We start from the raw sequence: 14,263 nt of genomic DNA, 5'->3' as shown, positions 1-14,263 counted from the left end.
TAACTATTATTTCTTTATGTTTACTCCCTATCTAGCTAGCTGATCCACCCCTGCTTCGCTTGAGTGGAATTTTTGAAAATCGGTGAGGGGGGCTGAAACATGTATAAACTACACTTGGCAATTGTGCCTTGTGGAGTATACAGCACCTGAAAATGTAATGCTCTGGCGTCATGGTGCGATACATCATATCATACTGCACGTTGTACCATACAGCTTTATCTGTTTTGCTGATGCCCGCGACTTCATCCGCCTGGATTTAGGTTTTAAAAATCCTGTGGGAACTTATCGATTTTCTGGGATAAAAAGTAGCTTATGTCACTCTCTAGGTCTTTACCTATACCCATGCAAAAAATCACGTTGATCCATTGCTTCGTTGCGACGTGATTGAAGGACAAACAATCAAACATACTTTCGCATTTATAATATAGGTAGTGATTAATTTTGTTGTTCCTTGTGATATCGTATCTTCAATGGGTGGGAACATACAGGAAAGTGGGCTCCAACGAGGTGGCCAAATGCAAGCAAGGTCAAAGAAAAAGTAGTTGATAGTTTTTGAATATTATAATCATAAGTTCTATAAATATTCTACCAAACTTTAATACAGATGGTGAAATACATTAAAACTTAGGTCTTTTAAGATAGGAGGATCTTTGTCCCTACTGATGCATGTCTACTGCTGAACATGGATCTCTTGCAGTCATACCACTTGTATCTAGTGTCTGTGACACTACTCGTCTCCAAGTCAATTATTATACATTACCCTCATTTTTCTACAACCGCACCGCGCGCCAATAAAGAATTTCACCCTCACCACCTGGGTGTCTGGTGCACTTCAACCGTCCGCTGTGCCAGACCCTTCTTTCCACGCACGTGCAAACTGTCGAACCTGCCCGTGCACTAATGTACTAGAAGTGGTGAATGCTCATGAGGTGTATAACATCTGCCCCACCACTCTGTCGTGTCACATTTGTTTTGGTCACCCACACTTTCTTTGGCCTAGCGGGTATGCCATGTGATGCTGGCCAAATCAAATCTACTGTAGGCAGCCCCTTGTATAAGTGTAACAGGCTATTTGCCAACAGAAAAGTAGTCACATGATGGCAAAAACGGCTTTATCAAAGTTTGCTGAAGATGAGAAAGAATAAACCCAAGCAAGAATGTGGTGAACTACAGTCTTGACCAAACCAAGGTGTAATGAGGCTGAATCATCAAGATTGATGAAAGTGAATTAAATTCACTCGATATTGTTGCTAATACGTTTGTAAGCTGATCTGCTGAAACGAGGTCTCAAGCTGGCCCTCTTGTGCACAAGTCTTTGATGCTTCAACATATCATATCTGTAACCAAAAGCAGCGCCGCACGCTTCACATTGATGCTTTTTAATTTTTAAATGTGCTGCTTCTATATGACGCTGGAGATTCAAACTGTTGTGATATGCTTTGTCACAAGAATCACACTTAAATTCTGGATCTGTATGCTTTAACTTAACATGGTCATTCAACCTGCCTCTAGAAATATACCTAGCAGGGCATTGTGTGCACAAGTATTTCAACTCTCCAGTGTGTACGCGCATATGCATGGACAGTCTCTCTTTGTAGCGGCCTACGTAAGGACATAACTGACATTTAAAAATATATCGGGTTTCATGCCGTTCCATGTGTCCACTGTAAACTTTCTTCAACTTGAATGCCTTTCCACAAATATCACACACATATTGGTCAGGGAGATTTGGATTGTGTAGTTGCAAATGAATCTTGTAGTAGTATGACTTTCCAAGAAGTTTTTTACATATGGGGCATTCAACTTTGTTGCCCTTTGTTACTGGCTCTTCTTTGCATTCAAAATTTTTAGGTGAATAAACCTGATTCGATTTGTCATCTTCAAATGTTCCTAAATAGTCATAATTGTCGAGATGATCGGGTGATTGTTTCATGAAGCGTTGCCTTAATGTTTCGTTGGTTCGGTGGACAACTTTTCTGAATAAAATAGCACTCTTTAGAAACTTGTAGCAAATATAGCACAAATAGGTAGGATTTTCGACATCATCATCAGTTTCGATGTTACCAAAAATATTAAGGGCTTCGGTCATCTCATTGGGTTTGGTGATATTGGTTATCAGTATATCACCCTCCTGCATGCAAGCCCTACATTTAGTTTTACGCTTTAAATGCTTACTAAACACAGGTGGTGGCATATTGTTTATACCACTGTAGTACTCTTCCATATTGACTCTTATCTTGTTCACCTTCATATTGTACAATGATATTATCACTGTTTTCCAATGGTATTAATAAATCTGTGCCTGTTTACAAAATACAATGCCTTGAAAATCAATGCAGATGGTAGTTTTCTAAATAATATTATTTTGTTCGATAATTTTAAGAAATCAAAGAAAATTATAATACTGCCAAAGAGTGTTACCACAGTCCACAGAGTACATTTAATATATACCACAGATCACTATATACTAGTCTATATATACGGGAGTATAATCATAGTGATTATATTATATGGATTATATACTCAAACCTCAGATTAAGAATCAACGTAGATTTGGCATTAAAATAATAATACCTTGTTAGAGCAAGCTAGGTGTATAGAAAAGCTCTGAAGTGTGATAAAGATGTGAACACAGTTTTTTGTCTTTGTCATAGTTTAGCTTTTTTTTGTTGGGCACGTTGTAGTTTGTGCCCAACAAACCTCTGTGATAATAATTTATTGCGAATATTACGAGTTTTTATTTAGTTTTCTGTTTTAAATTTAGTATTGAAGGTGTGTAGAAGCATTTATGTTGCATTGCTGTGTAAAAGTCAAGGTAAAAGTTGTAGCGAACGCAAATTATGAAACATAATTTCTGGTTAAAAGCTGGATTTCATTTTTGGCCTTGAAGTCTAGACATAAGTGTAAAATAAAACTTTAAAAAATTTAAAATCTTTATAATATTTTCTTATGTACCTACTTAATTAGGTACTTATGTTTATATTACTGTTTGCATAGCACAAGTATGTAGGATTTTCATCATTGTCGTCAATTTCGATGTTACCAAATATATGTAGCGCCTCTGTCATTTCATTAGGGTTCGTGACGCTGGTAATAAGCATATCGCCTTCCTGCATGCAAGCAATGATATTAGAAGAAAAATAGGTAGATAGGTTACTTATATCAAATTCGATGTTTAGTAATGGCACGCTGCGTCAGCGCCGAAAGACTCAACACACATAAACGCATAGATAGTATTTTAACCTCACACAACAGAGAGTAAAGGACGGTGAACTAATAACCTCAGCTTCAGTTGCGCACGAAAAAGAGACGGTTATATTTTGCACTACCTCGTCCTGCACAGAAGAGTGGAAGAAGGACGGATATATGCCTAATAATGCGAGCGTAAAAGAGACGGGACGAGACGGTAAACTAGAAACTCCAAAGAAAAAAAAAACAGTAAAGTCTATTCGGCTAATGCCGATTTATGCCTACACTGTAGTTGTATAGTAAAATAAAAACCTTATACTGTGGTATTTAATATATTACGAACTAGCTTTTTCCCGCGGTTCCGCTCGTTTTTAGGGTTCCGTGCCCAAGGGGTGCCAACGGGACCCTATTACTAAGCCTCCGCTGTCTGTACGTCCATCTGTCAGCGGGCTGTATCTCGTAAGCCGTAATAGGTAGACAGTTGAAATTTTCACAGAATGTATTTCTATTGCCGCTATAATAAAAATAATAAAAATTAAATTAAATTAAATAAAGGGGGCTCCCATACATGGAAAAGAAGTCGAAATAAAATTACTAAATTTTACGCGGACGAAGCCGCGGGAAGGTAGGTAAAGGAATAAAATGTGAAATGAAAATATTTTTTATTTTTGAAAATATTTACTATTACACAATCTACATACTCATAGCCAAAATTCCCTCATTGTATGAAGAGACCCAGCAGTGGACCGTAAAAAGATGTTAGACCATAGTTAATTTATCCTTCCCTAAAACAGGAAATATGCACACTATTTGAATTGTCAATACTCAGAAGAGACCTATCTGTTTATTTTATATTCTTTGATCGGAAACTTTAAAATACGTACAACGATAACTTGATACGTACTTATGGCATGTGACATAAGGTACAAATTGCAATGAGTTGCATTTTACACGAACGTGCACGAGTTTGTTATTGTTAAATAAGTGAAAAATACGAATTATATAAAAGAAATAGTTTTACTTACGAATGAAATGTGATTCCTTGACTTTTGGAAACCTTGCTTGTGTAGTTTGTGCAGAATCTCATCACACACGACGGCATTTTCGGTTGTTTTGGGAGACGAAAACAAAATACACATTACTATCAACGACGTCATCGATAGCGCGACGACAGCGGACGACTGAGCTCAGGTTTGCTAATTAGCTTAGTTTTAACGTGCCACTTGCGGTCCGCGTATAACGTATCTACCTATTTTCTTCTAATATCATTGCATGCAAGCCTTGCATTTAATTTTACGCTTTAAATGCTTGCTAAACACAGGTAGTGGCATATTGTGTAAACCACTGTAGTATTCTTCAATATTAACTCTTTTCTTATTCATCTTCTAGTAATGATCACAAAATATGTTATTGAAGTGTTTAGTGAAGTTCAAATAGATTTGAATATGTTTCAGTAAGGTTTCAGGTTTTAGTCTGATAAAATTAATGAAACAAAATCAAAGAACTTGCATATTTTTTTTTACCACCATTAACCACAGACTAAAAAGTACAAAGTTCAAACCATTTTTTTTTTTTGTGTTTTGCCTTGGATGCGAGTCTGTTGGCCTTATTATGCTGCAACGTCACTTTGTATCTGCAAGACACCTAACTCTTCACCAATTTACAGCAAAGGTATCGTGTTTGGGCTCATTGGACTGGTCTCAACGAATTGGATAAACTGTGATCAGGGTTTGATGAGGGAATAGGAGAGATAAATGCATAAATGAGGATAAATTGCTTAGAGATTCTAAGCTACCTACTTTACTCTTAAACTTAACTTAGGAAGAGTTGAGACAACACTAGAAAACAAGGGCAGCGCAGCGACTTGCAGTTTCAAAGCATTTTAAACTTTATAATATGTATGAATAAAACACAATTGCCTGAATAAATAAAATTAGCTTGTTGATGCATGCATGCATGATGATGCATGTCTCTCTCTGTACCTAAGCTAAGTCAAAATGAATGGATTGATGTATCAAATGCTCAAAGTATTTGGCGAAAATAATATAACAATTTTGTAAAATAAGCTTTATTTGAATAAGTCCCAAAATCACCACAGTTATCCTTAATCTAAAGAATATCATGTTTTACTTTTAACACATCAATTTCTTTACAAAACCTCTAGGTTTTTTTATTGCTAACTACAACTGATTTCTACTAGAGATTGTGGGTTTTCTAAATACATGTTTCCCACTCCACTAATTCCTTATATTATTTAAAAGGTTTGTTGGTTTATCCTTCAATCACTGCAATGGAACAATGGATTAATGAGGTTTTATGCATTCATATATAGTGGAAACTCGATTAACCGGACTAATTGTTGTTGTTAGGGATCCGGATAATCGAATGTATGAAGAAAGTTGGGTTGCATCATAGTTTTTGATTTATCGTACAAAATGGCAGAAAAAATACCCGAGTATGGAACCCTCGGTGCGGTGGAACTCTGACTCACACTTGGCCGAACAATTTTCGGTTGGCAGTCTGGATAATCGCGAATCCGTATAACTGAGGGCTGGATAATCGAGTTTCTACTGTAGTTAAAAACCTAGAATGATAGGTTACTAGTCGAAAAAATATGATTGTAGTATGGAACCCTCAGTGCGCGACTCTGACTCACACTTGGCCGGTTCTATTATCCATGAAAATTAAAGAGTTTAAATAAAAACCTAAAATCACACTGACAAAGTTGTGGGCATCATCTAGTAAACTATGATAAATATCAATAGAAAACTTAAGAGGTAGTATTTGATACTGGAAGTTCTTAGTTAGGATCTATTATACTCTAGCCTCTAGGCCAACAGCTTATTGTTAAAATCTAAATATATAAAAGGAAAAGGTGACTGACTGACTGACTGACTAATCTATCAACACACAGCTCAAACTACTAGACGGATCGGGCTAAAATTTGGGATGCAGATAGCTATTCTGACTTAGGCATCCGCTAACAAAGGATTTTTGAAAATTCAACCCCTAAGGGGGTGAAATAAGGGTTTGAAATGTGTGTAGTGCACGCAGCCGAAGTCGCGAGCATAAGCTAGTGTAAGTATAATTACTTACTAATAAGTGATAACATTATTTCACTATTGTTGCTTTACAGATTTTCTATCCAATCTTCTGACGTTAGGTCTCAAGCTTGTTTTATGAATTATTTTCAGATGCTCCAACAATTTCTTTCTGTAGCTAAATGTTTTGTTGCATAGATGACACTCCTGGTTCTTTATTCCTAAATGTGCTGCATCAATATGCCTTTGAAGATTTAAATTGCTATGATATGCTTTAACACAATAATTACATTTATATTGTGGCTTTGTATGTTTCAATTTGACATGGTCATTTAACCTGCCTCGGGTAACATATCTAGCGGGGCACTGGGTGCACAAGTATTTCAGCTCTCCGGTATGCACCCGCATGTGCATGGACAGTCTCTCTTTGTAGCGGCCTGCATAAGGACATAAGTCACATTTAAAAATGTATCGGGTTTCGTGCCGTTCCATGTGTCCACTGTAAACTTTCTTCAACTTGAATGACTTTCCACAAATATCACACACATATTGGTCAGGGAGATTTGGATTGTGTAGTTGCAAATGAATATTATAGTAGTACGACTTTCCAAGAAGTTTTTTACATATGGGGCATTCAACTTTGTTGCCCTTCATTACTGGCTCTTCTTTACATACAAAATCTTTAGGCTGTTTTTTGCATTTGAAATCTTTAGTCGAATAAATCTGATTTGATTGATCATCTTCAAATGTTCCCAAACTATCCTCATAATCATTGATATGATCGGGTGATTGTTTCACTAAGGGTTGCTTTAACGTTTCGTTCGTGCGCTGTGCAACTTTCCTGAATAAAATAGCACTCTTTAGAAACTTGTAGCAAATATAGCACAAATAGGTAGGATTTTCGACATCATCATCAGTTTCGATGTTACCAAAAATATTAAGGGCTTCGGTCATCTCATTGGGTTTGGTGATATTGGTTATCAGTATATCACCCTCCTGCATGCAAGCCCTACATTTAGTTTTACGCTTTAAATGCTTACTAAACACAGGTGGTGGCATATTGTTTATACCACTATAGTACTCTTCCATATTAACTCTTATCTTGTTCACCTTCATATTGTACAATGATATTATCACTGTTTTCCAATGGTATTAAAAAATCTGTGCCTGTTTACAAAATACAATGCCTTGAAAATCAATGCAGATTGTAGTTTTCTAAATAATATTATTTTGTTCGAAAATTTTAAGAAATCAAAGAAAATTATAATACTGCCAAAGAGTGTTACCACAGTCCACAGAGTACATTTAATATATACCAAAGATCACTATATACTAGTCTATATATACGGGAGTCGGAGTATAATCATAGTGATTATATATGGATTATATACTCAAACCTCAGATTAAGAATCAAGGTAGATTTGGCATTAAAATAATAATACCTTGTTAGAGCAAGCTAGGTGTATAGAAAAGCTCTGAAGTGTGATAGAGATGTGAACACAGTTTTTTGTCTTTGTCATAGTTTAGCTTTTTTTTTGTTGGGCACGTTGTAGTTTGTGCCCAACAAACCTCTGTGATAATAATTTATTGCGAATATTACGAGTTTTTATTTAGTTTTCTGTTTTAAATTTAGTATTGAAGGTGTGTAGAAGCATATATTATGTTGCATTGCTGTGTAAAAGTTGTAGCGAACGCAAATTATGAAACATAATTTTTGGTTTAAAGCTGGATTTCATTTTTGGCCTTGAAGTCTAGACATAAGTGTAAAATAAAACTTAAAAAAATATAAAATCTTTATAATATTTTCTTATGTACCTACTTAATTACTTACCTATTGATTTAATGAAATTAAGACAGTATTTCCCATATAAACACAGATGAGTACCTATTCTAGAAATTGTACAGCATAGCATAAAATAAGATAGATTTTCATCAAGGATGTATAAGGGCCCACAAATCTTTTTTGGCAGTTTAATGAACATGTTACAAATCATTTGCACAACACTGGCAATCTTTACAGTATATTTTTCTAGCTTATTTAACATTGCAGTCTCTATGGAACCCTAAAATCAGCTGTTTGTGCAGGGATGGGGAAGTTGGCTAAACTTCACAAAACCACCAAAAAGATTTATACCTATTACCTACATAATATATTGCAAATTGCTAATGCGCCTGGTGGCCAGCACTAGACTGAAGTAGAGCTGATGGTATATTTTTATTTCGGCTGACGTCGAAATGACGTCATTTCGATGTTAATGAGACATGGTTCCAACGCAATAGCAATTTGCCGGACTTATAACTAAACTTCATTGACTATTTAATTCATGAACATCAGTAAAGAAAAACATTATGAGCTAACATGCATATCTGCTCTACATGTTTTGAAAGGCCTGTGACAACTGCCAATCCCCATTTGGCAAGTGTGGTGGACTATGGCCTACACCCATCTTCTTTGTGCTCAGCAAATAGTGGGCTAGCGATGAGTTTGATAATGATGACCAACACAAAATTCTAGATTTTATCCTAGAATTTGCAGATAAATGTTTCCAAATACAGTTTTTCCATAAACTATGAAAGTTTATAAAACTAAAAGCCAGTGGCTCTACCGCGGTTGTTTGACAGCTACAATGTCACGATCGCAATCATCTCCGATTGGTTAATGCTCGCTCACTATTGGCCACAATGCATTGTTGCAACAAGAATCGAACAAAGTCAGCCAATCAGAACAATTGAGATTGTAATAATGATTGATGCAGGTTTTAGACAATCGCCCCGCTGGTATTTCATTATGTGAGTCAGTGGTTAGGATCCATTGTGTTCTAACCACTAAGATCTATAGAGCGCACTTTGACTTCGGTTAGACTAAAGATTGAGTAAAAACGAGCTTGAGTTAAAGCTATAGCTTTGTCTCTTTTTAACTCTGTCTTAAGTCTACCCTAAGTCAGAGTGTGTTCTATAGACCTCACCCTTAGTCTGAGAATTGAGATCTATAGAGCGAATTTTGACTTGACTCAGACTTAAGACACTGCTAAAATGAGACAGTGTTATATGGCTGACATAAATTTATCTCATTTTAAATTAAACTTAACACTGAGCAAAGTCAAAGTACACTCTATAGATCTCAGCCTGAGTGTTTAATTTTTAAAGAGTATTTTAGGGGTATTAATGATAGCATTATTGAGATTGTTGATTTCTCTTAACTTTTCTGACGTGAGGCCTCACAAATGTTTCATGAATATTTCTTTGATGCGCCAACATTTTTGTTCTGTAACCAAATTTTTTCCCGCATAGATTGCATTCATGGTTCTTGATGCCCAAATGTGCTACATCAATATGCCTTCGAAGATTTAAATTATCATAATAAGCTTTGTTGCACAAATCACATTTATGTTGTGGCTCTGTATGCCTAAACTTCATGTGATCATTCAAGCTGCTTCTATTTATGTACCTAGCGGGGCATTGTGTGCATAAGTGTTTCAAGTCTCCAGTATGTACACGCATATGCATGGACAGTCTCTCTTTGTAGCGCCCTATGTAAGGACATAACTGACATTTAAAAAGATATCTAGTCTCATGACGCTCCCTGTGTCTTTGGTATAAAGACTTTGCCTTGAATGATTTCCCACAAGTATCACACTCGTATGGTTTAGCGGAATCTTGATTGTGGTGTTCTAAATGTTTCTTATAATATGATTTACTGAGAACTTGTTTACATATCGGACATTCAACTTTTCCACCACCTGCTTCTGGCTCTTTTTTACATTCGAAAGTTAAATAAACCGGATTTGCATTATCTTCAAACTCTACGTTGTAGTCATAATCGCTGTGATGATCTGGCGATTGTTTCAGTAAGCTTTGCCTTAATGTTACATTCGTTCGATACGCAATTTTCCTGAATAAAATAGCACTCTTTAGAAACTTGTAGCAAACATTGCACAAATATGTTGGATTATCGTCATCATCATCAATTTGGATGTCACCAAAAATATGTAAGGCTTCTCTCATTTCATTATAGTTCGAGACATTGGTAATCGGTACATCGCCTTCCTGCAGACAAGCTCTACATTTAGTTTTACGCTTTAAATGCTTACTAAAAACAGGTAGTGGCATACTGAGTAAACCATTGTAGTACTCTTCCATGCTGATTGTTTTCTCGTTCATCTTCATAATATAAAATGATGTCACCATATTGAACTGTTTAATTATTTTATTGTCCTTATTTAAATGTATCACAGCAAGTCAAGTCAAAAATCGGAGCACCAGACTTAAAGCACGTCTAATTTCGTGAATTTATTTTGATTTTACGATTTTACTAATAACACTGTATTTTTTTTTGTTTATTTGATCACAGACTAGTAATATAGTTGATTGTTTCCTACAAAGAGAATATAATCACTATTCCTACACTGAACCAAGTAGTGGTACCAAAGAAATTGTATGTACTACTACGTTCACAGAATACCAAAGAATATATAATCACTACGTGCGGAACACCACCAGAACACTACCTTACCTTACTACTTTCCTGAACTTACTTTGGGGGGGGGGGGGGGGGGGGGCGGCTAGGCACGTTTCAAAAATTCATACCCAGATGAAAATAGATCTATCGATCTTTACCCGGGGGTTCAAGGGGTGCGATGTACCCGGGCGCAGAGTTCTAGGGGGCGCAAGCCAATCGCCCATAATTTTACCTACCTACCTAGAAAAGGACCCGAAAAGGAAACAAATACCTATATATTATGCCAGGACCTCCCTTAAGCGTTAAGCGGTATTTGAAAAAAAATCGCGCTCGCTTTGCTCGGGCTTTCTAAGGTTTTGAGTACCTAGATTTTACTTATTTTCCGAGACATTTTTCTATATAATAAGTAAATAATTTCGCGCTCGTTTCACTCGCGCTTGTAGGTGTTGTGCGCGACAGGTCGAGATAGCAATCGGGGTGGGGACGCCGCGCGCGGCTCACACCCGCGTAGCCCCCGCTCTAGCCCGGTACGGGATAGCGCCGGTGACGTGCGGGGCGTCCCCCCGCCTCATACCCCGATTTTTATTTTAATGGGGGGGTGGGGCGCAGACTAACTTTCGCACCCCGGCGCTGAATATGTTTAAGCCGGCCCTGATTAAACTCCAAGTCCGAACTCCTCAACTTTGATGCAGGGTACAGCACTCCTAAACCATAGAGATTCAGGAACTGTTCCTGGTGAAATAATAATGTACATATATGCAGAGCATAGACTTTGTTAGTGAATTCTGCAAGGTACTGAACTCCTAAATGAGCCATGTGGATCCGGAAAGTTTTGCTGGTGAATTGATATTTTAGGATTTTTAGGTACCAATTTAAGCTTTTTAGTGTAAGTAGTCATTACTTGCACTAAAAAGCTTAAAATAAAATCAAATAACGGCCACGTGCGAGTCGGAGTCGCGCACTGAGGGTTCCATAGTACAGTAATATTTTTTCAACATTTTGCACGATAAATCAAAACTATTATGCATAAAAATAACTTCTTTTTTAGAATGAACAGGGTGTGCGTGCGCTCACACTCCTATTTCCATCTCGAGCTGTCGCATACTACATGTATGAAGCCGGGCGAGCATAATAAAAGAAGCTAGAAATCAAAACATGAAGGTACATTCGCAAGTGAATAGGTTTTTTTTTATATCTTAAGCCTGAAATATCAATATCAGGTGGTTCCTCAGGTTCTAGGAAACCCGCGGGTATCTGCAGGATTTTTAAAAAACCCAAAATCCACAGTCGTGTGTCTATTTATTTATATAAGACATAACAGAATATATATGATTAATGATAATAGAAATATATAATCTACCATTTGACCACGGATGTTACTCAAGCATACGTAGAAAAAACGCAACCTCGAATTTGTCTTAGATATTGTACATGTCATCACAAGTTTTCCCTTCTTAACACATCAGTTTCTTTAGGAAGTCAAGAGGTGACATCCCAGGATTTAATACTGTGAGCCCTTGATTATGATCTATTATATTCAAACTACCAAGCTTTAACAGTTAAAAAGTATCTGTTATAGTATATAATACTAATAAAAGTATAATTATTAATATTAATTACTGATCACATTCATTCACTTTCACATTTTTGGTAGATTTCTTATCCAATCTCTTGACATTAGGTCTCAAGCCTACCATCTTATGAATTTTTCTTTGATGATCCAGCATTTTTTTTCTGTAGCCAAATGTTTTGCCACATACATTGCACTCGTGGTTCTTAATTCCCAAATGTGCTGTATCAATATGCCTCTGCAGATTTAAATTATTATGATATGCTTTGTCACAAGAATCACATTTATATTGTGGCTCGGTGTGCTTCAACTTGATATGATCACTCAAACTGCCTCCAGTAGTGTATCTGGCCGGGCATTCTGTGCACAAGTATTTCAATTCACCAGTATGTACACGCATATGCATCCACAGTCTCTCTCTGTACCTGCCGGCATAAGGGCACAGTTCACATTTAAAAATATATCTGGTTTCATGTCGTTCCTTATGCCTATTATAAACTTCCTTTAATTTGAATGCCTTCCCACAAATATCGCATACATGTTGGGCAGGAACATCTGGATTGTGTAGATCCGTGTGTTTCTTATAATAAGACTTACTGAGAAGTTTTTGACATATGGGACATGGAACTTTGGTAGACTCTTCTTCAAAATCGTCCTCACAGTCGACTTCAGTCGAGTTATCCGGTTTATCCTCATCAGGTGTTCCAGAATATTCATAATCTTGAAAATGATCCGGCGAATGTTTTAATGTTTGTTGTATGGGTGATTGTTTAATCGTTTTTGGTAAGGATGATTGCTTTAAAGTCTCATTCGTTCTTTGCGCAACTTTCCTAAATAAAATAGCATTCTTCAGAAATTTGTAGCAAACATAACACAAAATATATGTTTGTTGTTCATCACTGTCGTGAAACTCGATGTCAGCAAATATATTTAGGGCCTCCTTCATGTCATTGTGGTTTGTGACGGTGGTCATGGGCATGTCGCCATCCTGCAGGCAAACCCTACATCTGGTTTTACGCTTTAAATGCTTACTAAATATAGGTAGTGGAGTGTTGTGTAAATCGCTGTAGTACTCTTCCATATTAACTCTGGCCTCATTCAACTTCATAATGTAAAACGAGGCCACCATTTTCACCAAGCAATTATTTTTTAATAAATTAAAATCAGACTTTGTATTTTAAAAAAACAATTTAAAAATAATCTTGTTTATTAAGCATTGGGGCTAATTCCTTTGTACACAATCTCTAAACTAAACTAAAATGGCACGTCTAAATCTATTGCTATCCCTTTCATAATGTTGCTTGCGGAAAAGGATAGCACTAGATTTAGACCTGTTAATTTAGTTTAGTTTAGAGATTGTGTACAAGAGAATCGGCCCCATCAGCCATTAATTTAAAATAATGCTATCAAGGTTTTTTTTTAATTATTGACAATAACAAAGAGTATATAAACAAGGTATGTAATCACTACGTACATTATATATACTCTTATATCTTACTGCACTACGTTTCAATCTTCAGTTTTTTTTAACTGATTTTACGGCTCTGGGTTTCAATTTGAATTACAGTGCGACTCAGACTAAGAATCAAGGAGACTTGGCGTTAAAATAATAATACCTTGTTAGAGCAAGCTAGGTGTATAGAAAACTTGGATGAATGACTTGGACGATCTAACCTATGGACTTGTAACGCGCCTAATATTACGAATAAAAATTTCTGTCACTTTTGGTGCGGGACGAGGAAACACTACATAGACAACTTGACACACTCACTCAACAAAATTTTGTGTCATTATTAACACACACATATCTAAATCTTCAACACTACTACATTTTACGCACACTAATAAGTTATATACATCAACATACCGAGCCTGTTATGGAAGAACATCGTAACCGACAATAATGAAATTTTACAGGAGAGGTTTTTTTTTTGATTACTTTTTATGTATTACTTATATGTCCCTGATTTTTGTATATATTGCAGTGTACGTAATTCTCTGCTT

The 14,263-nt window shown here is 36.3% G+C and overlaps 3 protein-coding genes across 3 annotated transcripts; all 3 read right to left on the bottom strand.

Moving 5' to 3' along the window:
* Positions 1-546: 546 nt before the first annotated feature.
* Positions 547-13,471, bottom strand: LOC117993740 (zinc finger protein 93-like). Its single transcript, XM_034981558.2, has 3 exons — positions 12,309-13,471; positions 11,305-11,421; positions 547-2,284 (listed from the first exon to the last, which is right to left on the bottom strand). Exons 1-3 carry the CDS (start codon positions 13,386-13,388, stop codon positions 1,235-1,237), a joined length of 2,247 nt encoding a protein of 748 aa, XP_034837449.2. The 5' UTR covers positions 13,389-13,471; the 3' UTR covers positions 547-1,234.
* On the bottom strand, positions 5,242-7,479 carry LOC117993741 (zinc finger protein 660-like). The gene is made up of 2 exons (XM_034981559.2): positions 6,286-7,479; positions 5,242-5,474 (listed from the first exon to the last, which is right to left on the bottom strand). The coding sequence occupies exon 1, from the start codon at positions 7,344-7,346 to the stop codon at positions 6,309-6,311; it is 1,038 nt and encodes a 345-aa protein (XP_034837450.1). The 5' UTR covers positions 7,347-7,479; the 3' UTR covers positions 5,242-5,474; positions 6,286-6,308.
* On the bottom strand, positions 8,006-10,578 carry LOC117993412 (zinc finger protein 260-like). Its single transcript, XM_034981205.2, has one exon. It carries the CDS (start codon positions 10,416-10,418, stop codon positions 9,405-9,407), a length of 1,014 nt encoding a protein of 337 aa, XP_034837096.1. The 5' UTR covers positions 10,419-10,578; the 3' UTR covers positions 8,006-9,404.
* Positions 13,472-14,263: the final 792 nt, after the last annotated feature.

This window comes from Maniola hyperantus, chromosome 24 (genome assembly GCF_902806685.2).
Source record: "Maniola hyperantus chromosome 24, iAphHyp1.2, whole genome shotgun sequence".
In the NCBI taxonomy this organism is placed as follows: domain Eukaryota; kingdom Metazoa; phylum Arthropoda; class Insecta; order Lepidoptera; family Nymphalidae; genus Maniola; species Maniola hyperantus.
This window is presented reverse-complemented; position numbering and strand designations above follow the sequence as displayed.

What these genes read in the sequence shown, in the direction of transcription:
- LOC117993741 (XM_034981559.2), bottom strand. Translation starts at nt 7,346, where the DNA reads ATGAAGGTGAACAAGATAAGAGTTAATATGGAAGAGTACTATAGTGGT.
- LOC117993412 (XM_034981205.2), bottom strand. Translation starts at nt 10,418, where the DNA reads ATGGTGACATCATTTTATATTATGAAGATGAACGAGAAAACAATCAGC.
- LOC117993740 (XM_034981558.2), bottom strand. Translation starts at nt 13,388, where the DNA reads ATGGTGGCCTCGTTTTACATTATGAAGTTGAATGAGGCCAGAGTTAAT. An exon ending in AAGTGAATGAATGTGATCAG is followed by an intron (nt 11,422 to 12,308) that starts TAATTAATATTA and finishes TTATTTCACCAG; the next exon opens with GAACAGTTCCTGAATCTCTA. An exon ending in TTCAGCGCCGGGGTGCGAAA is followed by an intron (nt 2,285 to 11,304) that starts GTTAGTCTGCGC and finishes ATTTATTAATAC; the next exon opens with CATTGGAAAACAGTGATAAT.